Genomic DNA, 26,664 nt, shown 5'->3' on the forward strand with positions numbered 1-26,664 from the left:
GGATGATCTTGTGATCTCAATATTGTAAATATATTGCTTGATTAAGCACTCTTTGTTGTTTGCATAATGTATCGTAGGTTATATGTAAAAGTATGTAAATGGTGTACGTCATTATGCCAGCACATCATACGTACATGCTTTTCTTGAAGTAAAAATGAAGCTAGCCTCGCATTCTGGTCTCCCTTCTTTTTCTTTCTGGTAGTTTTATGGTTTTGAGTTACAAAACATATCAGCATCTATGAGAGGAAAATGGGAAATCGTGAAAATCCCAGAGCTGAAGTAGAGAGTCCTGAGATGCAGAATGAATTGTTTCAAGGAATCCAAGCAAATCCCATAGAAATAGCCATTCTAAGAAAAACAACCAGAAAACACTTGATTATATAATTCCCACCTTGGGCTGTCGGTCGTTGAAAGAGACAGTTCTGGTAAATGGAATTTTGAAAGAACAAATAACACAGATAAAGGTGGATACAATAGGGTCTTTTAAGAGACTCTTAGATAGGTACATGGAGCTTAGATAAATAGAGGGCTATGCGATAGGGAAATTCTAGGCAGGTTCTAGAGTAGGTTTCATGGTCGGCACAACATTGTGGGCCGAAGGGCCTGTAATGTGCTGTAGATTTCTATGTTCCATGAACACACACAAAACGCTGGAACTCAGCAGGTCAGGCAGCATCTGAATAAACCGTCAATGTTTCGGGCTGAGACCCTTCAACAGGACTGAAAAGGAAGGGGAAGACGCCGGAATAAAAAGGTGGGGAGAGGGGAAGGGGGCTAGCTGAAAGGTGATAGGTGAAGACAGGTGGGTGGAAAAGGAGAGCGGACAAAAGGAGGAAGGGAAGGAGGAGGCGATCCAGGGTAAAGTAATAGGCAGGTGAGAAGAAGTAAAAGGTCAGTGGGGAATGGGGGGGGGTGAATTTGTTTACCGGAAGGAGAAATCAATATTTATGGCTTCAGGTTGGAGACTACCCAGATTGAATAAAAGATGTTGCTCCTCCACCCTGAAGGTGACCTCAGCTTGGCACAAGGGGAGGCCACAGACGGACACATCAGAATGGGAATTAAAACGTTTGGCCACCAGGAAGCCCCCCAGTTCACCGAGCAGCCCCCCAATTTACGAATGTCTCACTAATGTAGAGGAGGCCGCATTGGGAGCACTGGACGCTGTAGATAACTCCAGAAGGCTCACGGGTGAAGCGTTGCCTCACCTGGACGGACTGTTTGGGGCCCTGAATGGAGGTGTGTGGGCAGAAGCAGCACTTAGGCTGCCTGCTGGGTTAAGTGCTATGTTGAAAGAACAAAGCCATTAATCAGAGCAGTAAAATTGTTAGTGATAACCAGTGTGTCAGGAATAGCCACAAAGCATCATCATTATCATTATGTGCCATGTTGTTTGACGTTGAGAATAATGGTCTCATGACCATGATTGTCCTTGGCAAATTTTCCTACAGAAGCGGTTTGCCGTTCCCTTCCTCTGGGCAGTGTCTTTACAAGTTGGGTGACCACCCCCCACCCCCCCAGCCATTATCAATACTCTTCAGAGATTGTCTGCCTAGTGTCAGTGGTCGCATCACCAGGACTTGTGATCTGCACCGGCTGCTCATACGACCATCCACCACCTGCTCCAAGACGTCACGTGATCCTGGTCGGAGAGCTAAGCTGGTGTTACACCTTGCCCAAGGGTGACCTACAGGCTAGCAGAGGGAAGGAGCACCCTACACCTCCTTTAGTAGGTATGTATCTCCACCCCACCACCCAAATATACCCCCGATTTATTGACAAAGTACAAAAAAAGGACAGTATTGAATAGGACCAAGGTATCACTAACATTGCAAAAATAGACCTTTAAGCCAATACAATGATCTTTATCATTTGTAATACAATAAATAAAACAACCTTCAAGTTGACATCCTCAGAAGCAAAGTGAATTGCCTCAAGGAATCTAAGCATAAAGGCATAAGAAACTTGATTGTGAAGTGCCCAAGGATAGCAATGAATTGTTTAACAATACAATATCTTAACCAAAACTGGGGTAAATGGGACACACGATAATGTGCCGGGGGTGGACAGAAAACAAGAGGAGAAATCAATCTCGAGGAGGGAGGAGAAGATGGTGGCGCGACGCAGTGCGCGGCCGTTCTAAATGAATATCGTATGTGTAACTAGGGGGGCCGTGCACAATCCGGATTTGATGGAGACAGACGTGAGAAGCACGGAGGAACACCTGGAGAAACTTCTGAAATGCCCGCTTCGCTGCCGCTGCTACTGTGCGATCGAGAATCTCCAGAGGGGAAGGCCCCGAATCCTCGGCTTTGCCTATTGCCTGTTGCCGGGTCCGGGGTTGAATCCCTCGGCAGAGATGGTGCTCGATGCTCGGTGTCGGAGAGCTGGTCGGAGGCTCAAAGTTTTCGGACGGACTGGGAGTCGGACTGTGGTCAGGTGCTTCCAGGATGCTGCATCGGCAAGTTGGCGGCGCTGGAGGTTCACCGTCTACGTGAGATGATGGGACTTTCGAGAGACTTTGAGACTTTTACTGTGCCATGGTCTGTTCTTTATCAAATTATGGTATTGCTTTGCACTGTTGTAACTATATGTTATAATTATGTAGTTTTTGCAGGTTTTTAAGTCGGTTTGTCATGTGTTTCTGTGATATCATTCTGGAAAAACATTGTATCATTTCTTAATGCATGCATTACTAAATGACAATAAAAGAGGACTGCATGTCCTCATAATCCAATCTTCCGTCCTTGGACTCACTTTACACCGCACGCTGTCGGAGCAGTGCTGCCAGGATAATCAAGGACACGACCCACCCAGCCAACACACTTTTCGTCCCTCTTCCCTCCGGGAGAAGGCTCAGGAGCTTGAAGACTCGTACGGCCAGATTTGGGAACAGCTTCTTTCCAACTGTGATAAGACTGCTGAACGGATCCTGACCCGGATCTGGGCCGTACCCTCCAAATATCCGGACCTGCCTCTCGGTTTTTTTTTTTGCACTACCTTACTTTCCATTTTTCTATTTTCTATTTATGATTTATAATTTAAATTTTTAATATTTACTATCGATTTGTAATCCAGGGAGCGGGAAGCACAGAATCAAATACCGCTGTGATGATTGTACGTTCTAGTATCAATTGTTTGGCAACAATAAAACATAAAGTATAATCTAATCTAATCTAAACTAAACACATGAGATTCTGCAGATATTGGAAGTCTTGAGCAACACAAACAAATTACTGGTGCATGTCAGGCAGCATCTGTGCTGGTGAAAACAGCTGACGATTCAAGTTCAAAGTTCAAAGTCAATTTATTATTCAGGTCCGTCTGTGTCGCCGTATACTACCCTGAGATTCATCTTCTTGCAGGCCTTCACAATAGAACAAAGAAATACAATAGAATTGAGGATAAGCTCTACACAAAGACTTTTCAACAACTAATGTTGAAAAGAAGCCAATCTGTGAGACAGCTTAAAAGTGCGTTTCTTAAAGGGAAATTATAGACTGCAGATTTCAGTGATCATAGATCAGAAGAAGTATGATTGTTATAAATGTCCTGGATGAAGAAGTAGTGGGTGGGTTAGTAAGTCTGCTGATGACACAAAGGTTGGGGGTGTTGTGGATAGTCTGGAGGGCTGCAGAGGTTACAGTGGGACATCGATAGGATGCAGAACTGGGCTGAGAAGTGGCAGATGGACTTCAACCCAGATAAATGTGAAGTGGTTCATTTTGGTAGGTCAAATTTGAAGAAAGAATATTATATTAAGGGTAAGACTCTTGGCAGTGTGGAGGATCAGCAAGATTTTGGGGTCCATGTCCATAGGACACTCAAAGCTGCTGTGCAGGTTGACAGTGTTGTTAAGAAGGCATATGGTGTGTTGGCCTTCATCAGCCGTGAGATTGAGTTCAAGAGCCGTGGGGTAACGTTACAGCTATATAGGACCCTGGTCAGACCCCACTTGGAGTACTGTGTTCATTTCTGGTCACCTCACTACAGGAAGGATGTGGATAGTATAGACAGAGTGCAGGGGAGATTTACAAGGATGTTGCCTGGATTGGGGGGCATGCCTTATGAGAGCAGGTTGAGTGAGCTTGGCCTTTTCTCCATGGAGCGACGGAGGATGAGAGGTGACCTGATAGAGGTGTATAAGATGATGAGAGGCATTGATCGTGTGGATAGTCAGAGGCTTTTTCCCAGGCCTGAAATGGCTAACACTAGGGGGCATAGTTTTAAGGTGCTTGGAAATAGCTACTGAAGGGATGTCAGGGGTATGTTTTTCACACAAAGAGTGGTGGGTACACTGTCAGTGACAGTGTTGGAGGCAGATACAATAGGGTCTTTTATGAGACTCTTAGAGAGGTACATGAAGCTCAGAAAAATAAGAGGGCTATGTGCTAGGGAAATTGTAGGTGGTTTCTAGAGTAGGTTACATGGTCGGCACAACATTGTGGGCCGAAGGGCCTGTAATGTGCTGTAGATTTCTATGTTCTATGTGTACTCATAGACTATCTAGTAGTTTTGTGAGTTACCCAAAAAATGTCGCCCTATATTGCCAGTGCCATCAGGCTGAGGCCCCTCACGGCTCGCTGTGAAATAAAGAGGCTGTGGCTTGCTCACAGCAGAGGCTGCTGATTTGGATGAGGCAAGCAAGGGTAAGAGGGCCAGCTGGTGGTGTCGTGGCATCTGCACCGGACTTCGAGGTGAGTGGTCCCGAGTTCGAATCCGGCCGGATCCTCGCACACTTTCCATCCGTGCTGGGTTGAGCGTCAAGTTAGCAACTCGGCAACTTCATACATTAAAACAAAATGGGAGAAGGAAGGAGGGATAATAATATCTGAGGAAGACTGGACAATAATATGGAGGTATCAATGGAAGTGTACCAGTTCACAGAAATGGAGGGAGCTCGGGTGGAAAAGCTTGATAAGATATTTTATTACACCCTCTCAGAAATCTCATTATGATAACAACCCCCCTGTTTGCTGGAGAAATTGTGGAAATCAAAATGCAAACCACTATCATATTTTCTGGGAATGCCCCGTTATCAAAGACTATTGGAGTGGGATACATAATGCCCGACAAGACATCTTTAAATGTGAAATACCCTTAGAGAGTAAGACCATATATTTTGGGTAAATACCTCAAGAATGGTTGAAAAGAGATAAATATTTAATGAATGTACTGCTGGTGGCTGGTAAAAAGACCCTCACCAGGAAATGGTTATCACAGGAGAGCCCAACTTTAAATGTATGGATGGAAATTACAATGGACATTTACAAAATGGAGAAGATAACAGCATCTGTTAATCATAAGTTGGAACAATTTTATTCATGCTGGAAAAAATGGTTTAACTACCATAGGCCTGATTTTATTCTCACAAGTCAATGAATATGTTATATAAAAAAAGATCACTTCCTACTATGTACATAGTTTTGTTCTTTCAATTGTTCTTTCTTTCCTCTCCTTTCTATAAGTGTATATCTCAGAGAAATATTATGTGGAGATTTGTGACAAATATGATTATATGATATATATGTACAGTATCTGAAATACATCTTATGGAACTGTTTGTTTGATGATGAAATTCAATAAAAAATAAATTACAAAAAAAAAGTTAGCGACTCGGCCTCTTGAAAAGCAGGCCACCTGCTGAGCCACAACATGTGGAGAGGAAAAACAAACCACCAACAAGCTAGGATAATGAACCCAGCTCTGCTGAAAGTACAGATCTAGACGGGAGTGAGAATCTCCAGGGAGATCACAAGACAAGACAAAGGAGCCGAAGTAGGCCATTCGGCCCATCGAGTCTGCTTCGCAGCTCCCCCATGAGCTAAACTATTCACCCATCCAGTTCCAATTTCCGGCTTTTTCCCCATATCCCTTGATACCCTGACTAATTAGATCCCAGTCAATCTCCTCCTTAAACACCCTCAATGATCGGGCCTCCACATGCAGGATAATTTCAGGGGTAAGTGAATGGGCAAGGTTTTGGCAAACGGACTATAAGACTTTGGAGCAAAGGAAGATGAGGGACGACTTGATGATGATGTACAAGAAGATAAGATGCATAAATAGAGTGGATAGCCAGAGGCTTTCTCACAGGGTGAAAATGGCTAATACAAGAGGGCATAATTTTAAGGTGAATGGAGTAAAGTATAGTGGGGTTGTCAGAGGTAAATTTTTACACAGAGTGGTGGATGTGTTGAGCAGCCTGCCAGGAATGGCAGTGGAGGTAGATACATTAGGGGCATTTAAGAAACTCTTCTTAAATGGATGATAGAAAAATTGAGGGCTACATAGGAGGGAAGATTAATCGTAGAGCAGCTTAAGAGATCGGCATAACATTGTGGGCTGTAACGTTCTAAAATCAAGGAAAATAAAATGCAAGGTCATCTAATAGAACATAGAACATAGAATAGTACAGCACAGTACAGGCCCTTCGGCCCACAATGTTGTGCTGACCCTCAAACCCTGCCTCCCATATAAGCCCCCACCTTAAATTCCTCCATATACCTGTCTACTTTGTAATTGTATTTTTTGACAGTAGGAGATTAACTGGTGTTTGTGTCAGGGAGACCTGTGTAGCTTCACACACTAATCAAAAGTTAGCATGTAGATAAAGCTGGCCATCGGGAAGGCAAACAGTACATTGGTCTTTATAGAATGAGGAGCTGAATACAAGGGTAGAGATAGCTCCTCGCAATTTCACAGGGTTTGGATTAGTCTACGTCTGGAACACCGCGCATAGTTCTGGTCTCCCGGCCCAAAGATGAATATACCTGCAGTAGAGCAGAGGTTCCCATGTTGGGGGCAATGGACCCCTCAGTTAGTGGTAAAAGTCCACGGCATAAAAAAGGTTGGGATCTCCTGCAACAGAGGGATTGCTGAGAAGTTTCACCAGACTGATAGGGTGGATGTCTTATGATGAAAGATTGAGACTGGGCCTCTTTTTCCAGATCTTCTAAGAACGCGATTTCAGAAGACCAGTCCCAGGCTCGGCAGGGTAGATGCAGAGATGATGTTTTCCCTGGCTGAGCTGGCTAGCAGCTCGGATGTCACAACATCAAACTGTAACCTTAAACTCAAGGGAGTCTGCAGATGCTGGAAATCTTGAGCGACACACACGAAGTGCTGGAGGAACTCAACGAGTCAGGCAGCGTCGGTGGAGGGGAGCAAACAGTTAACATTTCAGACCAAGGCCCTACATCAGGGCTGGTGAAGGGTCTCGACCCAAACGTCAGCTGCTTACTCATCTCCAAAATAAAACCTTCAGCATTTAAAGAGAGAAGACTGGGGGAGAAGAATTCGCCTAGGGGGTAGTGGATCCCTGAAAGGTTGTGGAAGCTCACTCATTGGGATCGCTGAGAAGATTTCTAGGCTAGTATAGAAAGTGACATTATGATGTAAAATTAGCCACATTATGATCATAAGGTATGGGAAACAGATGCACAGTGACAACTGGCCTGCTCCTTTTGATGGTTTTCAAGCACTGTGCACGTCCACGGGGAGCTCAGGATCCTGAATGTGTCATTTCTGCCCTTTCTCACTGACTTGTTTACAAAGTGGTGAGGGCTTCTCGTATTGCGTGGTCCCCACTGTGAGAGGCTTGGCCAAGCTGGCAGCTCTGTAGCACCATACAATGTGGCTTCTGCCTGCCTATATCAGGACACACTGTCTGAAGGCCCCCAAGGGCCAGAGACAGAAGGACTTCTCACCATCCTGCCCCCCGCAACACCCCAAGTGGGCAGAATGCATTAAATCGACCTTCCTCCCACACCGGAAGAAATCCCAGCCAAGCAGTACAATGCGGGGACAAAGGTCAAGGTTAATACTCACCTGACCCCCAGGGATGCCCTGAGACTGATCTCCCCCCTATTGCTTGAGAATCAAAGCATACAGGTACTTAGATTGACATGAGGAGCAGAAATGGAATTAAACTCCACCAAGATGGCTTGATAATAGGATGCCTATCATTGATTTGATGTCAGTACATTTGGTGAATAGAACACAAGAACGTCAAAACTTGTGTGCCACTACAACGTTGCGGTTAGTGTGACGCTATTACAGCTCGGGGCATCGGAGCGTGGAGATCAATCCCACCGTCCCCATGGAATCAACACACATCAAAGTTGCTGGTGGAATGCAGCAGGCCAAGCAGCATCTCTAGGAAGAGGTACAGTCGACGTTTCGGGCCGAGACCCTCCGTCAGGACTAACTGAAGGAAGAGTGAGTAAGAGATTTGAAAGTGGGAGGGGGAGGGGGAGATCCGAAATGATGGGAGAAGACAGGAGGGGGAGGGATGGAGCCAAGAGCTGGACAGGTGATTGGCAAAGGGGATATGAGAGGATCATGGGACAGGAGGCCTAGGGAGAAAGAAAGAGGGAGGGGGGAACCCAGAGGATGGGCAAGGGGTATAGTGAGAGGGAAAGAGGGAGAAAAAGGAGAGAGAGAGAGAGAGAGAGAGAGAGAGAGAGAGAGAGAGAATGAGAGAGAATGAGAATGAATGTGTGTATATAAATAAATAACGGATGGAATGTCTGGTTTTCTCCAGGTATCCGGTTTCCTCCCACGGTCTAAAGACGTATCGGTTGGTAGGTTAACTGGCCACTGTAAATTGTCCCGTGATTAGGTCAGGGTTAAAACTGGGGTTGTCGGCGGTTGCTGGGCAGTGTGGTTCAAAGGGTCGAGACTGCACTGTATCTCTAAATGAATAATTTTTTTTTAAAAACAGACTAAACACAGACTGAGAGGGATTGGAAAACCAAGGACATTCATGCTTGTTGACAGAAGGAGAATGAAAAAGAACATGTACGAGGCTCTCGACCATGAGAGCCTTAAGCAACGCATTTGATGTACTTGAGTACTTGCATATAATAGTTATTGTCCTGTGTTCTGAGATACAGTAGAAAGGCGTTTGCATGTCTTCCAGGCTGTTCATACCATACATCGTCGTAGTAAACCAAAATGCAGAAGTCAAAGCGACAGAGGAAGTGCAGAGCAGGTAAAAAAGAGTTGAAGTAGATTGGGGATGGAGGGTGAAGTGGGGATCAAGAGTTAAGAACACTGTTAGTGATTCTGACAGTCTTAGAATTGAGATTTAAGCAGAATCGGAATCAGGTTTAATATAATGGCATATGTTGTGAAATTTCGCAAACATGAGAAAATCTGCAGATGCTGGAAATTCAAGCAACACACACAAAATGCTGGTGGAACACGGCAGGCCAGGCAGCATCTATAGGAAGAAATACAGTTGATGTTTCGCGCCCAGACCCTCCGAAGGGTCGCGGCCTGAAACGTCGACTGCACTTCTTCCTATAGATGCTGCCTGGCCTGCTGAGTTCCACCAGCATTTTGTGTGTGTTGTGAAATTTGTTGTTTTTGCAGCAGCAGTACAATGCAATACATAATAAAAACTATGAATTACAGTATATACATATATTAAATAGTTAAATTAAATAAGTACTGAGGTAGTGTTCATGGGTTCAATGTCCATTCAGAAATCGGGTGGCAGAAGGGAAGAATCTGTTCCTGAATCGCCTTCTGATGGTGGCAATGAGAACAGGGTACGTCCTGGGTGATGGTGTCCTTTTGAGATATCATTCCATGAAGGTGTCCTGGATATGACAAAGTTTACAACTCTCTGCAACTTCTTTCGATCCTGTGCAGTAACCTTCCTCCACCCCACACCAAACGGTGATGCAGCCAGCTAGAATGCTTTCCACAGTACATCTGTAGAAATTTGCAAATGTCTGGTGACATACCAAATCTTCTAAAACTCCTAATGAAGTATAGGCACTGCATTGTACGCTGCATTGATATGTTGTGTTCAGGATAGATCCTCAGTGATATCGATACCCAGGAACTTGAAATTGCTCACTCTTTCCACTTCTGATCCCTCTAGAGGACTGGCGTGTGTTCCCTCATCTTACCCATTCTGAATTCCACAATCAGTTCTTTGCTCCACGAGAACTACAGTATTATAATGTACACGATGAGAGAATCTGCCGGGACGGCTTGGAAAGAGCACACTTCACCACCTCTGGTAGAGCCAGACCCATGGTAGCAAAATCCCTCCCCACCACTGAGCAAACCTACAAGGAGCGCTGCCACAGGCAAGCAGCATCCATCATCGAGAACTCCCACCACCCAGGACATCCTCTCTTCTTGCCGCTGCCATCAGGAAAAAGCTACAGGAACCTTGGGTCCCACACCACCATGTTCTGAAACAGGTATTACCCTTCAACCATCAGTCTCCTGAACCAGTATGGATAGCTTCACTCGCCTCAACACTGAAATGATTACTGAGTACAACCTCTGGGCTCACTTTCAAGTGCCCTACAACCCATGCTCTCAGTGTTAATGTATGAATGTATTTATTTATAATTATTATTTTTTTTTTTTTTGTATTTTTACCATCTTCATTTGCACATTGGTTGTTTGTCAGTCTTTGTGTGCAGTTTTTCATTAATTCTATTGTATTTCTTTGTTTTACTGTGAATGCCTGCAAGAAACTGAGTCCCAGGATTGTAATTAGTGACATACGTACTTTGATAATAAATTATTTTGAACTTTAAACTTTGATCATAGGAGTAAAAACAAAACACCAGTGCAGATAACACTGTACTTGCCTCATTAAGCATGAAATGTGAGGAACACTTTTGATTAGGCTTCCAGGGATACCTCATGGAAGTACACTTGATGTTGAATACTGCACATGGTCACCTTTTCAATAACATCATTTGTCAGTCTTTTTCTATGTATGTTTCTTGTAGTCTATTGTTTATTTTTCTTATAAATGCTGCCAAGAAAATGAATCTCAAGGTAGGATATGGTAACATACACTGAATGGCCACTTCATTAGGTACAACTGTATACCTGCACATATCTGATCACCCAACTCTATGTATAAAAGCAGGCAGACATGGTCAAGAGGTTCAGCTGTTTTCAGACCAAGCAACAGAATGGGGAGGAAATGTGATCTAAGTGACTTTGACAGTGGAACAGTAGTTGGGGTGGTTTGTGTATCTCAGAAACTGCTTATCTCCTGGGATTTTTCACATACAAGAGTCTCTAGAGCAAGGGTTCTCAACCTTTTTTATGCCATGGACCAATACCATTAAGCAAGGAAGCAGGTTGGAAACCCTTGCTCTAGAGATTACAGAGAATGGCGAGAAAAACAAAAAAAATTAGAGAGTGGCAGTTTGTGGGGGGGGGGGGGGGGGACACCTTAGTAATGAGATAGGTCAGAGGAAAATGGCCAGACTGGTTCAAACTGACAGGAAGGCAACAGTAACTCAAATAACCACGTATTATAACAGTGATGTGCGGAAGAGCATCTCTGAACACACAACACGTCAAACCTGGAACTGGTTGGGCCACAGCAGCAGAAGGCCACACTGGATTCCAATCCTGAACATAACAAAGTGGCCACTGAGTGTACGTACCTTGATAATAAATTTATTTTGAATCAAGCCTATGACCCTGTATTCAAAGGGGATAAGCGTATTCCAAATTTCTGCACGTCCAAGGGAAGTGTGTCGTCCCAAAATCACCTCAGCCTCGGGGAACATTGGTTCCAATCAGCTCTTTTAAAAAAAAATCTCATGAGATGGGAAAAAAAGAGCACCAGATGCAGGAACTGATTTTTAAATCAACTAATCTTACTTTTATTTAGGTGCTGCAACTTCGACACAAGTAAATATTAATTTTGAGCACCGTTCGAGTAATTTGCACAAACATTTTTTAAAATGGATTCTATTATTAGAAATGAACATCATATTCACAACAGGGTACTCTGCACAGAAATACCCACCTATATCAGCAGCTGTTATATGCCCTTGGAATCCACACTTTTTGGAAACCCTCTTAAATGCAATTGTATTAAACACCTTAACAAGTATTCACTGGTGAGGCTAACAAGTTCACATAAATCCTGCATCAAAGTTAGTCCCACAGCTAATAAATTAACATTGGTGTGCTTATTGAAACAGGAATCAGAATTTCAGATGAATGGTCTTTATTACTAAAATCTGTTATTACTCCCCTCTAAATTAACAGAGGCTGTCCTTTCAACGTATGGTCGCAATTTAAACGTTATTAGCAATGTAATGTACCAAATATTCCACTACGGAATACAATGATTACAAAGTTATACTTAAATACAGATATGTTTCGGAACAAATACAGTACAGCACATTAACCTGGACTTCAAATTCACTTGTCTTCAACAGGATTATATTAATACAAAAATTGGGAGATTTGATTATTACAGTCCATGGTCTCACTTTTGCCTTTACAGTGAAACATCAAGGTTTGCCATTACAAAGATTTACATTTTAATCGTTCTTTTTCTCCGCGTCTGCTTTCTCCATTACGGCTTTCGGGGAACTGTTTTCCTTTGACATCTTTGCAAGGTCTTCCCCACTTGTCCCAAATTCATTCAGTCGGGTGGGATCTACTCGATAGATCCAACGTTGGTACAGGTAGATAAAAAATACCACATCTGGTGTGTAAAATGGAGGGGAAAAGCACGTTAGATAAGTCAGACACCCATCGTATTTAATTTGTCTTGTGTTGAGGGCTGGAATTTTTATGCAAAGACTTACCATCTCTCAAACATCCTATCCTGTACATCATTGGCATTTTGATTACAAATGCAAAGAGATCATCGATAAAAGTATTTAATGCTTTGTAGGTTAGCATCCTCCATGGGAGATGGGCTACTGACTTCAGCTTATAGTTAATGAACAGCTGTGGTGTCATTGTTATAAATCCTGAAGGGAGGAAACAAAACAGTCATTCACAACCTTCACAACTACTGAACACAGAGACCTTGTTACCTTGATTTGCTAATATAAAGTGATTGTACCCTGGTTAGTAACATACGTCTCTTGTTTATTGCTCCCCCAGTCTAATGGACAATGTAATACTGCATCTAAGGTGGCAGGGTGGAGATACGTCTCCACTCAAGGAGATACAAGCCGCTTCTTCCCTCCGCTAGCCTGCAGGTCACCCTTGGGCAAGGTGTAGCACCTGCTTAGCCCCCTGATCAGGGTCATGTGAAACATTGGGAGCAGGTGGTGGATGGTCATACGAGCAGTTTATCCAGGGAATCGGTTTCGGGACTATCCCTATCCTGTCCCTCACTTCCACTTGTGGCTGCAATTTAAGGGAAACACAGCGAGATTCTTAAAATCCTTTCCTTTTAGTTTCTTTTTTTCTAAATATATGACATTTTCATAGCTGGGCAATTCAAATTGTACTGAAGGCAACTGAGATAATTTCATGAACTCCTCTACTTGAGGCCCTACGTTGGTGGGATTGATCATGTCTGCTATGTCCCAGCTGTCTATGTGATATGCAAGTCAGGGCAGTACTATATGGTGAGCAAGCTGCTGCCCATGTGGCAGGCCCCCCACCTCCATGCAGCTGATGAACCCAAAGGAACTGCAGACCGATACCGTTTGGCACCAGTGGCATCACAGGAATTGCCAGTCGGCATTGAACTCAATGTAGAACTCCAGCTCTGGATTTTTCTCCTCGCAATTTACTCCCGAAGCCTTCTCCAAGGCAGCCAAGGTTTGAGATCGGAGCTTTCCTTCTCCTAGATGAGCTGCCAATCACGGCTGACGAGCCCCATCTGCCCGAAGCGACTGGTTTTAAGGTGCCAGTAACCTGTCTTTGCCCCTTCCCGTCAGTCGGAGTGGCTCCGCCAGACTTCATAGCTAAGCCACATGTGAAGGCCAGGAGCTGGACTAGATTGTCAGAGGTTATTTGAGGTGCACACACTGGGAACATCTAATAAGTAGTGGGAGCTTATCCCCACTACCCAGCCTGGCTAAACAACCTTAAGGAACCTCCCCTTCTATACTCAAGATGAAACACTACAAAGTGTTACAAAGAGTGGAGGGTACATGCTGGGAGTGGTGGTAGATGCAAATACAATTAGAGGCATTTTAGATGGAGGGACACAGACCTGTGAGGGCAGCAGGGATTACTTTAGTAAGCTCTCAGTTACTCGCTTAATTACTTTCACATAATATCACGGACTGAAGGACTTGTACTGTTCTACGTTCTGAAGCAGTTAACTGGATAACTTGCAGCTGTCTGTCATATCAACCATGAGGGTTATATGACTGTAACATTTGTATCACGTTACAGAAATATAACAGTCATGGAATTAGCTGACACATTATAGAATGGATAAATCAGTAGATCAATCTAATTTGCTTGAAATGGTGTAGCTGCAGTTTCTACAGTTGGTGCAGATTTTTTCAAATCATGTATACTCACCAAATGTCAATAAGAAACCATAGAGCATGCTCAATACCCAGGAATACCAGCTTTTGTGCTCCAAATACAAGAGGCTATAGACAGCATAGCAGCCCAACAATGGGAACAGAATCCAGGACAAATATTTAAAGGCCATCTGAAAAGAACAATAAAATATCCACTGTTAAAATCTTCAAAAAAATGCTGTATATTAAAGACTTCACCTGCACTGAACCTCAAATGTTAAAATTACCAATAATGCAAATTATTTATTTTAAGGAAATATCATCTCCCAAACTCTTTGATTTTAAACAGAGACAACTAATTTGTTAGACTCTTAATAGAATGCACTATAACTGAAAGTTCATGGTATGAGTAAATTTCATACAGTGATATTCACAAATTGTAAATGAGAGCAGTAATTATAGATTTTAACCATGGGCCAAACCAAAGCCTTCCTCTTTGCTTCAAGCACCCCAAGTAGAAGGGTTACACATTTCAGCCACTAGGATATCCACCTGAATTACTTATTAGTGATTGAAAATGAGACACTGGAAGCCTGAAATAAAAGAAAATGCTGGAATACTCAGTGGGTTAGACAGCATGTGTGGAAAGAGAAATAGGAACATTGACCAGAACTGGGAAACTGTGACAACAAGGACATCTTAAGCTGCAGTTAGAGAAGGGATGGAGAATAAGGAGAATCGTCTCCATTACAGAAGCTCTGTTCTCCATCACCGCATTACATTCTCTGGAATAGGGCAAGTGTGGGTAATAGCATCTATTCATCCTAACAGACACATTACAACCTTCAAGCTTCAGCATTAACAACTTCAGATAATTTTTCCAATTTCAGTCTTCTGGTTTTTCTTTCAAAGTTTGAACTAAATTTATTATCAGAGTATGTATATGTTACCATATACTACCCGGAGACTCATTTCCTTGCAGGTATTTACAGAACAAAAAATACAATAGAATTTACGAAAAGCTCTATGGAAAGGAAGACTGACAAACAACTCGTGCAACAAAAGACAAACTGCGCAAATAGAAAATAATACTGAAAACAAGAGCGGTAAAGGGTCCTTGAAAGTGTGTCTGTAGATTGTAGAATCAGCTCAGAGAAGAGGTGATTTAAGTTATCCATGCTTGTTCAGGAGCTTGATGATTATAGGGTAACTGTTCATGAACCTGGTGGTGTGGGTCCAAAGGCTTCAGTACCTCCCGCCCAATGGCAGTAGTGAGAAGAGGACATGGCCTGGGTGGCGGGGGTCTTTGATGATGGACGCTGATTTCTTGTGGCAGTGATCCACGTACAATATTTGGTAATTACTGATAATTATCACTCAACATCTCTGGTCTTTGTAACGTTGCATTACTGCCCCTGTTGTGACTTAACCTTCTGTACTCATCACTGTTTTTGCTATCATTCACTTCACTACTTCTTTTGGTGCCTTTTTAGAACTGTTCATCCCAAACTTTCCTCAGTCCTGGCTTTCTTTCTGCTGATATAGCCTGGTTCACTGCAATATAGAAGAATAAGGCGGGGAACCTGTCAAAACCTATCAAATATTGAAAGACCTAAATAAAGTGAACATAGAGAGCACGTAAACAACAGGAATTCTGCAGATGCTGTAAATTTAAGCAACACACATCAAAGTTGCTGGTGGACGCAGCAGGCCAGGCAGCATCTCTAGGAAGAGGTGCAGTCGACGTTTCAGGCCGAGACCCTTCGTCAAGACTAACTGAAGGAAGAGTGAGTAAGAGATTTGAAACTGGGAGGGGGAGGGGGAGATCCAAAATGATAGGAGAAGACAGGAGGGGGAGGGATGGAGCCAAGAGCTGGACAGGTGATTGGCAAAAGGGATATGAGAGGATCATGGGACAGGAGGCCCAGGGAGAAAGATAAGGAGGGGGGGAACCCAGAGGATGGGCAAGGGGTACACCCAGAGGGACAGAGGGAGAAAAAGGAGAGCGAGAGAAAGAACGCGCGCACAAAAATAAGCAACAGATGGGGCACGAGGGGGAGGCGGGGCACCAGCGGAAGCCAGAGAAGTCGATGCTCATGCCATCAGGTTGGAGGCTACCCAGACGGAATATAAGGCGTTGTTCCTCCAACCCGAGTGCGGCTCCATCCCCACAGCAGAGGAGGCCGTGGACAGACACGCAAGAATGGGAATTGGATGCGGAACCAAATAGAGAGCATGTATTTTTTTTCTACAGGAGGGAGTCCAGGACCAGAGGGTACAGCCTCAGAATAGTAGGACGTTCGTTTAGAACACAGATGAGGAGGAATTTCTTTTGGCCAGAGGGTGGTGAGTCTATGGAATTCATTGCAACAGATGGCTGTGGAGGCCAAGTCTTCCTAACTAAGAGCCTATTAACTTCTGCTTTAAAAATAGCCAAAGGCTACAGGGAGAAGGCAGGAGAACGGGGTTGAAAGGGATAATATATCAGCCATGATGAAATGGCGCAGCAGGTTCAATGGGCCAAATGTTTTAATTCTGCTTTGTGCTTAGAGTATTTCCTTCATTGACAGGCTAAGCAGGCGCTGGTGAAGCACAGTGATGACTTGCCGGTACCAAACTTATTACTTAATTAATCACACGTTGAACAGCAATCAATAGCTCGTAACTTGTCTTTTGAGTTGAGCTTCTGAATTGCCAGTACCACCTGGTATTTTTGCGGTGTGCACTGAAGTCTCGAAGGTGCAGGACGGTTGCAGCATGGCGTGTACATGCTGAATTGAGGCCGAGAAGTTCGGCCATTGCTGGAGTGGACTTGAAGGCAATTCAAAGTGGCAGAACTGAGGCACCGGGGGCCTGCGCCCGAGAGTAAGGAATGACCCGCTGTTTGGACAATTTAGGCAACGAGCCAGATTATTGGAAAGGTTTTGGTACGGGCGGAATCGAAGCAGTGGGACCCAGGCCCAAGAGCAAGAGGTTGGGCCGATTTAAGCACTGGTCCAGATTGAAAAGGTCAGGGTATCGGGGCCAGAAGAGAGGTATAGGCCGCTGTTCAGCTCACCGCTCCATGAGGTTTACTCACCTCTGAGCCAAACTGAGGCTGTGGCCTGGATCGGCTGTAGTGATGACCGTGGCTGCAGATTCACTTTCATGAACTTCAGTTCAGAATGTTATCTGCTTACTTTTATTGTATTTTTCCCCCTGCACATTGTTTGATGGTCTTGTTTTAATGGGTTCTATTGCATTTCTTTTGTGGCAAAGGAAACGAATCTCAAGGTTGTATATAGTAGACATACTTTGAGAACGTACGTACTGTGAAATTAAGCAAATGGAGGACATAAATACAATATATGGAAAATACTGAGTTGTCTGCAATGATAAAAAGGAGTATTTCTTAAATGATGAGAGACTGATAAGTGTTGGTGTTGAAAGAATTGCACGTCTAACTAAACGTGTAATTGCATGTGTAACTAAACATCAACATACAGAGGGAACTGAACAATATAGCAAGAGGATTTAAGAACAAGAATAAAGAGATCCCAATCAACTAAACATTTTGTTTTGAATTATTTCTTACATGTGTACCCATCTCATATCAAATTATCAATGCTTTCTCACCCCCATTTCCTTAAAGTCAAATGTCTCAAGTATTCAGTCCCCAGATTTGATCTGCTTGCAACCATGACTGACTCCACATTGGTCATCAGATCAGACCATGTCCATTTATGCCATTCATTCAATTAATGTAACTATTGCTTCTTGCATTAAAAGTACAATGCCTTCAGTCTTGTGTCTTTATTATTTTTTTAAATCTTAGTGTTTTTGCACTATGGCCCTCTTTAACTTTCTCTCTCCCTGCCTTCGGTTTCACTTTTTGTCATCTTATTTGCATAGCCATTTCTCTCTGTCCTTGGCCATTCACCTTAGGTTAAAGCACCACCCACAACATCTCTAGTATTCCAGGTTAATTCCTCCTCAACGACACTAAATGACATTCCCACTAGGAAGGAGTTTGTACACTCTCCCTATGACCATGTGGGTTCCCTTGGGGTGCTCCGGTTTCCTCCCAGACTCCGAAGACGTACCAGTTGATATGTTAATTGGTCATCGTAAATTGTCCCGTAATTAGGCTAGAATTAAATCAGGGGTCGCTGGGTGGCATAGCTTAAAGGACCAGAAGGGCCTATTCCATGCAGTATCTCAACAAACAACATTGGTTCTACTCCTACCTGTAGTACCTTATACTGGGCCAGTATAATCACCTTACCTGTATTGAGATGACCACACTCCCCTGCAGAAGTTGCAGTGTCCAGAAAATACAAATCCCTCCCTCTTGCACCCTCTCTCCAGTCACATATTCAATGGAGTATTTTGTTCTATAAGACCGTAAGAACAGAATTCGGCCATTTCGCCCATCAAGTTTGCACTATCATTCTACAATAGCTGACTTATCAACTATCTCAAACCCATTCTTCTGCTTTTTCCCCATAACCTTTGACATCTTTACTAATCAAGAACCTATCAACCTCCGCTTTAAACCCAATGATATCAACAAGCCGCTGCCTTCATACCAAACATCTTACCTAATTTGCTATCAGAGCACCTACATCTGCATTTCTCCGAACATTACTTGCTGCTGTGCCCTACCTATGAATGCAAAATTATGGTGACTCTTTGCATTCAAGGTAAGAATTGGGAACAAAATGCCAGGAATGCATTGAATAGCTTTACTTTACCTTGGATTTTCATTCTTATGCTACAGTTTCAAGTACATACCAGCACAGTCTGGATTCATACTCACATCATCATAGTTCTTAGTCGAGGACTGTACGTATGTTGATTTATCTTTTAACGTCAAGCGTGGGAAGATTCCTGCCACTTTATTTTCACGGTCAAGCTGGAACAAAACAAAAGGCTGAATAATATGGTGCGCAATAACTTTGAACAGATAAAGGATGATTGAAGAATTAAGTGTTTATTGAACAGCGACATCTGTGGGCAATTCACTGGTGCCGCTAGTGGCTCCACGGATGTTTCGCTGGCAGTGGCTCCACTGGCGTAAGCTTGATGCTGCTTTCAAGTGCAGGGTGGAGTTTGCACATTCTCCCTGCAACTACATCTAAAACTGTGACAAACTTCTACAGATGTGCAGTGGACTGGCCGTATCACAGCTTAGTATGGAGCACCAATGCCTTTGAACAGAAAATCCTAAAAAAAAGTAATAGATACAGTCTAGTACATCACGGGCACAGCCCTCCCAACTGTCGAGCACAACTACACAAGTCACTGTCGCAGGAGAGCAGCATTCATCATCAGAGATCCTCACCACCCAGGCTGTGCCCTCTTCTTGCTGCTACCATCAGGTAGAAGGCACAAGAGCCTCAGGACACACACCTCTAGGTTGAAGAACAGTTACTACCCCTCAACCACCTGACTCTTGAACAAAAGGAGATAACTACACTCACCTGCCCATCTACTAAGATGTTCTCACAACCAATGATCGCACTTTAAGGACTCTTACCTTGCTATTTTATGCTCTTATTATTTATTGCTGTTGATTTATATTTGCATTTGCAGAGTTTGTTGTCTTCTGCACTCAGTTTGATCTTTCATTGATCCTGTCACACTATTCTGTAGATATACTGAGTATGCCCACAGGAAAAAGAAGCTCAGGGTTGTACGTGGTGACGTATATGTGGTCTGATAATAACATTTACTTTGAACCTCTGAAGTTTTGAGTGTTTGGGATGTAGAATGCATTACTTAGTCAACTGGTGGGCAGATTGAGCTGGAGCCTTCATGAGAAAATCCAATAAAATCTTGGAGGAAATATTAGAAGAAATGAAGAGTAAGGTGTCTCATGAACCTATCTCATCAAAGCAACCACAAACTGAGCAGATAGCTCAATGCAATATCAGGACCAGAATCTATGATACTGGCTGTTATCAGGTTGAATTCTTTAATTATATTTTATTATTTTGAAATACAAACTTTAAAACTAACACTGAATTAAATGCAGTGCAAATAATTTAAACTCTCCAACATTTCTGGGGGGAAAAAAATCAAGGCCAAGGTCCATCCAGTTCACTGGGACACACGAGATTCTATCTGGAAACCTTGAGTAACACACACAAAACGGTGGAGGAACTTAGCAGGTCAGGCAGCCTCTATGAAGAGAAATAAACAGTTGACGTTTCGGGCTGAGACACTTTCATCCAGTCCTGATGAAGGGACTCTGCTCAAAATGTTGACTGTTCATTGCCCTCTATTGATGCTGCCTGACCTGGTGAGTTCCTCCAGCACTTTGCATGTGCCACCCAGTTTACTACCATCCAGAGGCTTCATGATGAGGTTAAGAGCATCCAATTCAATTAATTTACAACAGTACCAGACACGGAACATAAAGAATCCACAACAATTACATTTTTCCAACCGTCCTATGTTTGCCATTTGCTGCAAACGTTCTTTCCAATTTAAGGTATTTCCATTTGGTCTTCCTCCTGTACATGAATCTTTCTCTATCAAACATCTTCAGTTTTAAATATAGTCCTCGGTTAGGTTATCTTCAGGTAGCTGAGAAGAAGGTGCCCAAGCCCCAGCCTGTCCTTATGAATAAAGTAGAACCAAGAAACATTTATTCCAAAAAAAAATTGGTATTTGTTTACAGAATCGTTCACAGAAAATGACGCTTCCAGAATTCCTGGAAGCGTGGTTTTCCGCAAACAATTCTGTAAAGAAACACGTTGACTCCGTCCTATTCATGAGCTGATGTGGACAAAATTCCAGAACACAAAGCAGCAAATTTGTCACGCGGCAAAATCTCCCCCCCATGTCTGAAATGATGTTCAATCAGCTGATTGAAAAGTATATAAAGGTTAAGCATTCAGAGGACACACTACAATCAACTGTCCACTGATGTCTCCTCACATGGTAACAAAACATTTGCAAGTAAATTACCAAGATTGGAGAGCAACTCAATCCAGCCAAAAAAAAATGGCTTCAGAAAGCTTTTCAAAATAGAAGTCCAACTGTAGCAAAGATAGCGTACGAACATCCATTTATCGTTTAGCGTCTAACATGCATTTAATTGATTTTAGTCCTCAAGTTTGCCACACTTACACACGCCTCATCAACTATATCCAAAGAGGTTACACCTGAAATCCAACTTTAGCTTGAAACAGCACCATCTACTCCTTTACTCTGAATAAGAAGCCGGCTTCACAAAATTGATAATTGCACATCAAAACATTGCTGGCATAAAATACCGGGAAGAAAATATTCGTACCTTCACATCCATGACTTTGGTGATCTTCCAAAGGTCAATCAAGAGGCCAATAAATACGCTGACCTGCACCACAAAGTTGGTCTCGTTGTCCAAGATATACAGCAGGACGACACCGGACTGAAAGACACCAAATATCACTGAACGTACAGACAGACCCTCTAGAGACTGGCGGCTGTTCCAAAATTGAATGTCTGAAAAATAATCAGTCAGAAGATCAATATGCAGCATAGCAGGCCTGAGTTTATTCAATGGCTCAATTTAATGTCACGGAATGTATACAGTACATAACCTGAAATCCTTATTCTTCACAGACATCCACAAAGTGGGGGGGGGGGAGAGGAAAACCCAAAGAATAAATGTCAGAAAAATGTTAGCTCAACTTCCATCCATTTTATCTTTCTAGGCCTTCCTGTAAATTTTTTTGTCCTATTCTCACACTGCTGAGGTACTTTCCTTCCCCCAAGTTACAAGTTGAGTTAGAATCAGAATCAGGTTATCACCGATTTTTCTTTTTGTATTTGCAGTTGGAGCCTTTCGCACTCTGGTAGAACTCTGGTGTGGTCTTTGATTCTATTATGGTTATTATTCTATTATGGATTTATTGACCATGCCCGCAAGAAAATAAATCTTAAGAGTTGTATATGGTGACATACATGAACCTTGATAATAAACTTGCTTTGTTGTTTGTGACAGTGCAAAGACATAAAGAAATCTACTAAAATCATTAAATAAACAAATAACTAAATAAATAAAGTGCAAAGGAATAATGAGGCAGTGTTTATGGCCCAACACAGCACAAGTTCATCAAGTCACTTTCCTTACATTTTATTCTGGTGTTTTCCCCCTTCCTTTTAGTCCTGAAGAAGCATCTCAGCCCAAACCGTTGACTATTTATTCATTTCCATATTTGCTGCCGGACTAGTTGAGATCCTCCAGCATATTGTGCCTGATGCTTTGGATTTTCAGCATCCACAGACTTTCTCGTGTTTATAATTTCCTCACGAATTGCCTTTTGTAGCCTATTCTCTTCTGTAATTGATTCCCCCAACATTCCCATCAACTCTCCCACCCCTCCAGAATCTATCACTCTTTCAGAAGCAACCCACCACCTCACACGTCTTTGAGACTACAGCAACCGAGGGAAGCCCATCTGTTCACTTGGAGAATGTGAAAACTTCACAGAGCCAGCACCAGAGGGCAGAATTGAACTTGGGTTGGTGGAGCTGTAAGGCAATGGCTCTACTTGCTGGGGCACTTTTGACCATTCATTTTGATTTCCGTTCTTTTACACTATTAGCTCACCACTCAGCTTCAGAGGAAGGAGAGAGCTCTTGATAAATATAGCCTCTCAAACTTACATACAAGTTCTAATATAAAAGTGCAAAGTTCAAAGTAAATTTATTATCAGAGTACATACGTGTCATCATATACAACCCTGAGATTCATTTTCATGTGGGAATTCACAGTCAATGCGAGGAACACAATAGAATCAATGAAAAATCACCCTCAACAGGACGGGCAAACAATCAATGAGCAAAAGACAAACCGTACAAATACAATAATAATAATAAATAAATAAGGAATGTATTGAGAACATCAGATGAAGAGTCCATGAAAGTGTTGAAGGTTGTGGGAACTGTTCAGTGATGAGGCGAGTGAGTTGAATGAAGTTATCCCCTCTGGTTTAAGAGCCTGATGGTTGAGGAGTAATAGCTGTTCCTGAACCTGATGGTGTGGGTCCTGTACCTTCTTCCTGATGGCAGCAATGAGAAAGGAACACGGCCTGGATGATGGGGGTCTTTAATGATGGATGCTGCTTTCCTACGACAGCGCTCCATGTAGATGTACTCAGTGCTGGGAAGGAACTTGATGGACTGGGCCACTACTTTCTGAAGGCTTTTCCATACAAGGGAATTGGTGTTTCCATACCAAGCAGTGATACAATCAGTCAATATACTCTCCACCAACATCTACAGAAGTTTGCCAAAATGTTAAATGTCATGCCAAATCTTCTAAGAAAATGGAGGCACTGCTGTGCTTTCTCATATTGGGATTTGCATGCTAGACCCAGGACAGATAATTTGAAATTATAATACTGAGGAATTTAAAATTGTTGAGCCTCTCCACCTGTGACCCTCCCCTCCCCCTGAAAAGGAATGGCTCATGGACCTCCAGTTTCCTCCTCCTGAAGTCAATAATCAGCTCTTTGGTCTTGCTGACATTAAGTGAGAGGTTGTTGTTGCGAGATATTTTCAATCTCCCAATATGCTGATTTGACACCACTTCTGACTCGGCCTATGACAGCGGTGTCATCAGCAAGTTTAAATATAGCATTGGAGCTGTGAATAGCCTCACAGTCATATGCATAAAGCGAGTAAAACAGGGGTTAAGCACACAGGGCACCTCATCACACTCTCCATCAGCACAGTGTACTTGTGCTGATGGAGATTGTGGAGGAGCTGTTATTGCCAATCTGAACTGACCGGGGTCTGCAAGTGAGGAAATCGAGGATCCATTTGCACAAAGAGGCATTGAAGGTCTTGAAGCTTATTGGTGAGTTTCGAGGCATTAAAGGCAAAGGAAAAACATTTTAATTAGCTTTCAGCTTATGGTTTCTGACCATCTATCGATCATTGAGATAATAATGAAACCTTATGATTTCTGGTGTGAGTTAACAGATCTGTAGTGGAGTGAGGGCAGATGTCTTTGATTCCCACTCACTCCTCCTACCATAAAATCTCAGGGGAAAGAATGACTTTCTGTGGATTTCCAATAAGACCTATACACAACCAAAAGGGCAAAATGTGCTAGACAAGAGAATGGAGAGATTGTATGCAAGAATTACAGCAATAGAATACAGCACAGTCCAAACCACAAGGAATTGACCCAGAGCTTTCATTCATTGTTCTATTGAATGACTCATTTCCCACTTTGGCTTCCCTCCTCTTAAGTTATCACCTCCCTCTGATGCCCCTCCTCTTGCCCTTTCTCCAATGGGTCTACTCTACATTCCTATCAGACTCCTTCTTCTTCAACCCTTTAATATTTCCACCTATCACCTCTAGTGTCTCACTTCATCACACTCCCCCAACCCACCTACCTGCCCCCCTCACCTGGCTTCACCTATCACCTTCCAACTTGCACTCCTTCCCCTCCTCCCTCTGTCTTACTCTGGTTTCTTCCCTATTCCTTTCGAGTCTTGATGAAGGGTCTTGGCCCAAAGTGTCGACTCTTTATTCCTCTCCATAGACGCTGCCTGACTTGCTGAGTTCCTTCAGGATTTTGTACATTCTGTCTGGGTAGCCTCCAACTTGATGGGATATCAAGATGAAGCCACCCTTAGGGTGGAGCAGCAACACCTTATATTCTGTCTGGGTAGCATCCAACCTGATGTCAGGAATATCAATTTCTTCTTCCAGGGATAAAAAAAATTCCCCCCCCCCCCTTTCTATTCCCCACTCTGGCCTCTTACCTTTTCTCACCTATCACCTCCCTCTGGGTCCCCTTCTCCTTCCCTTTCTCCTATGGTCCACTCTCCTCTCCTATCAGAATCCTTCCTCTCCAACCCTTGACCTTTCTCACCCACCCGGCTTCATCTATCACTTTCTAGCTATCCACCTTCCCCTTCCCCCTTCCTTTCCAACTCTGATGAAGAATCTCGGCCTGAACCATCGATTGCTTATTCATTTCCATGGATGCTGCCTGACCCACCGAGTTCATCCAGCATTTTGTGTGTGTTGCAAAACACTTTACAATGACGGCTTACCATTTTTGAAGGCCAGGAATTCAAACACGCTGTGTACGATTGACACGATAACAGTTACTGCCAGGAGATAGGGGTTGGTTTCCAATAATGCAACCTGGCATAAACAACAGAAAATGGTTATTGGGTGAGGGTGCTACCGCACTGAAAATCTAAATCAAGCAGTTAGGGAATACAACATAAATGTGCCTTAAAAACAAAAACTGTTCCTTGATTTATCAGCAAAATCAAACTTAATGAATGAGCCTCATTTATAATTAGTAATTTTAAAAATTAATAATGATGCCTCCATTGCTCACCGGTTCAATTTGTCCTACAACAACTTGCAGTCTGAATATTCTACTGACTTTACTAGATTTATGAACACTAATTTTAACTTCCCCCACTTGAGAATATTTTAACATCGACTTTAGGAAACTACTTCATAAATTTTAAAGACCTCCATGGAGGGACCATTCAGTGTTTCTCTTGGCTAAGGGAAACGTGGCTCAACTCCAGAGTTTAGTAATGAAAGAAGCAGAACCAAGAAATGTTTATGCATACAATTCAATTTACTGGAGCTTTCCAAATGTCTTTTTCTAATAAATATGTAAATATCAGAAATGCCAGGGTTACTAAAACCCATCAACAATTCCTTTCAGAAATTAACAAAAATAGCACTGCACATTAAGTTCCACAAAGACCTTTGGATCAATTCCACAGATTGAAAGCAATAACAGAAGACAGCCCAAGAAGCGAATCAGCCAATTATTTGAAAGAGCCATTGAATTAGGCTTTAAGCACCAATTCAATGCAAGTTTAATTGTCACTCAACCATACACGAATACCCATGAATACAGCCAAATGAGACAGAGGCCAAGATGCAAAACACAGTAACAACAGTCACACAGCACAAAGCGCACACAGCACAGACAAGATTGCAAGCACACATATCAGTGAAATACTGCACTGTAAAATCAAGACACTGGGTCCATGATTGCCGCAGAAATCTGCAGTCGACCACAATATAGCTTGTCTACAGCTGAGCGAACACTGGGGAGCAGCACCAGCTCCAGCCTGGATGCTGCGCCACACCGCTTCCCCGGTGGAGCACACCGGCTCTAATACCTCTCTCCTAGCAGCTGTAAACAGGCGACACCACGGCTTCAGGCCGAGTCCGTGCTGCAACCGAGACCACGCAAATCCCCTGCCGTCCGCCAATACATCAGTGAACAAGACTTAGCGCGTTCCACATTAACAATGCCCAGAAGGGTCTGGCGATCACAAGAAAAGTGACTAAGACAGTCACTTGCTATTAGACCGCATGCCTCCTCACACCGACTCCAGCAGGGTCTTGTGATCATAAAAGATATATTGAAAAAGGACAGCAGAACCCTTTGTTGACCACG

General features: G+C 43.1%; 1 protein-coding gene across 1 annotated transcript in view; it reads right to left on the reverse strand.

Moving 5' to 3' along the window:
• Positions 1-11,642: 11,642 nt before the first annotated feature.
• Positions 11,643-26,664, reverse strand: part of clptm1 (CLPTM1 regulator of GABA type A receptor forward trafficking) — a 79,165-nt gene continuing 64,143 nt past the window's right edge. The window contains exons 9-14 of the mRNA XM_063061256.1: positions 25,280-25,373; positions 21,514-21,704; positions 19,030-19,125; positions 14,287-14,422; positions 12,600-12,767; positions 11,643-12,496 (exon numbers count right to left, since the gene is read on the reverse strand). Of these exons, the coding sequence (XP_062917326.1) occupies positions 12,330-12,496; positions 12,600-12,767; positions 14,287-14,422; positions 19,030-19,125; positions 21,514-21,704; positions 25,280-25,373 (852 nt within the window). The 3' untranslated portion in view covers positions 11,643-12,329. The remainder of the gene's footprint in view (positions 12,497-12,599; positions 12,768-14,286; positions 14,423-19,029; positions 19,126-21,513; positions 21,705-25,279; positions 25,374-26,664) is intronic.

This window comes from Mobula hypostoma, chromosome 10 (assembly GCF_963921235.1).
Source record: "Mobula hypostoma chromosome 10, sMobHyp1.1, whole genome shotgun sequence".
NCBI lineage: Eukaryota > Metazoa > Chordata > Chondrichthyes > Myliobatiformes > Myliobatidae > Mobula > Mobula hypostoma.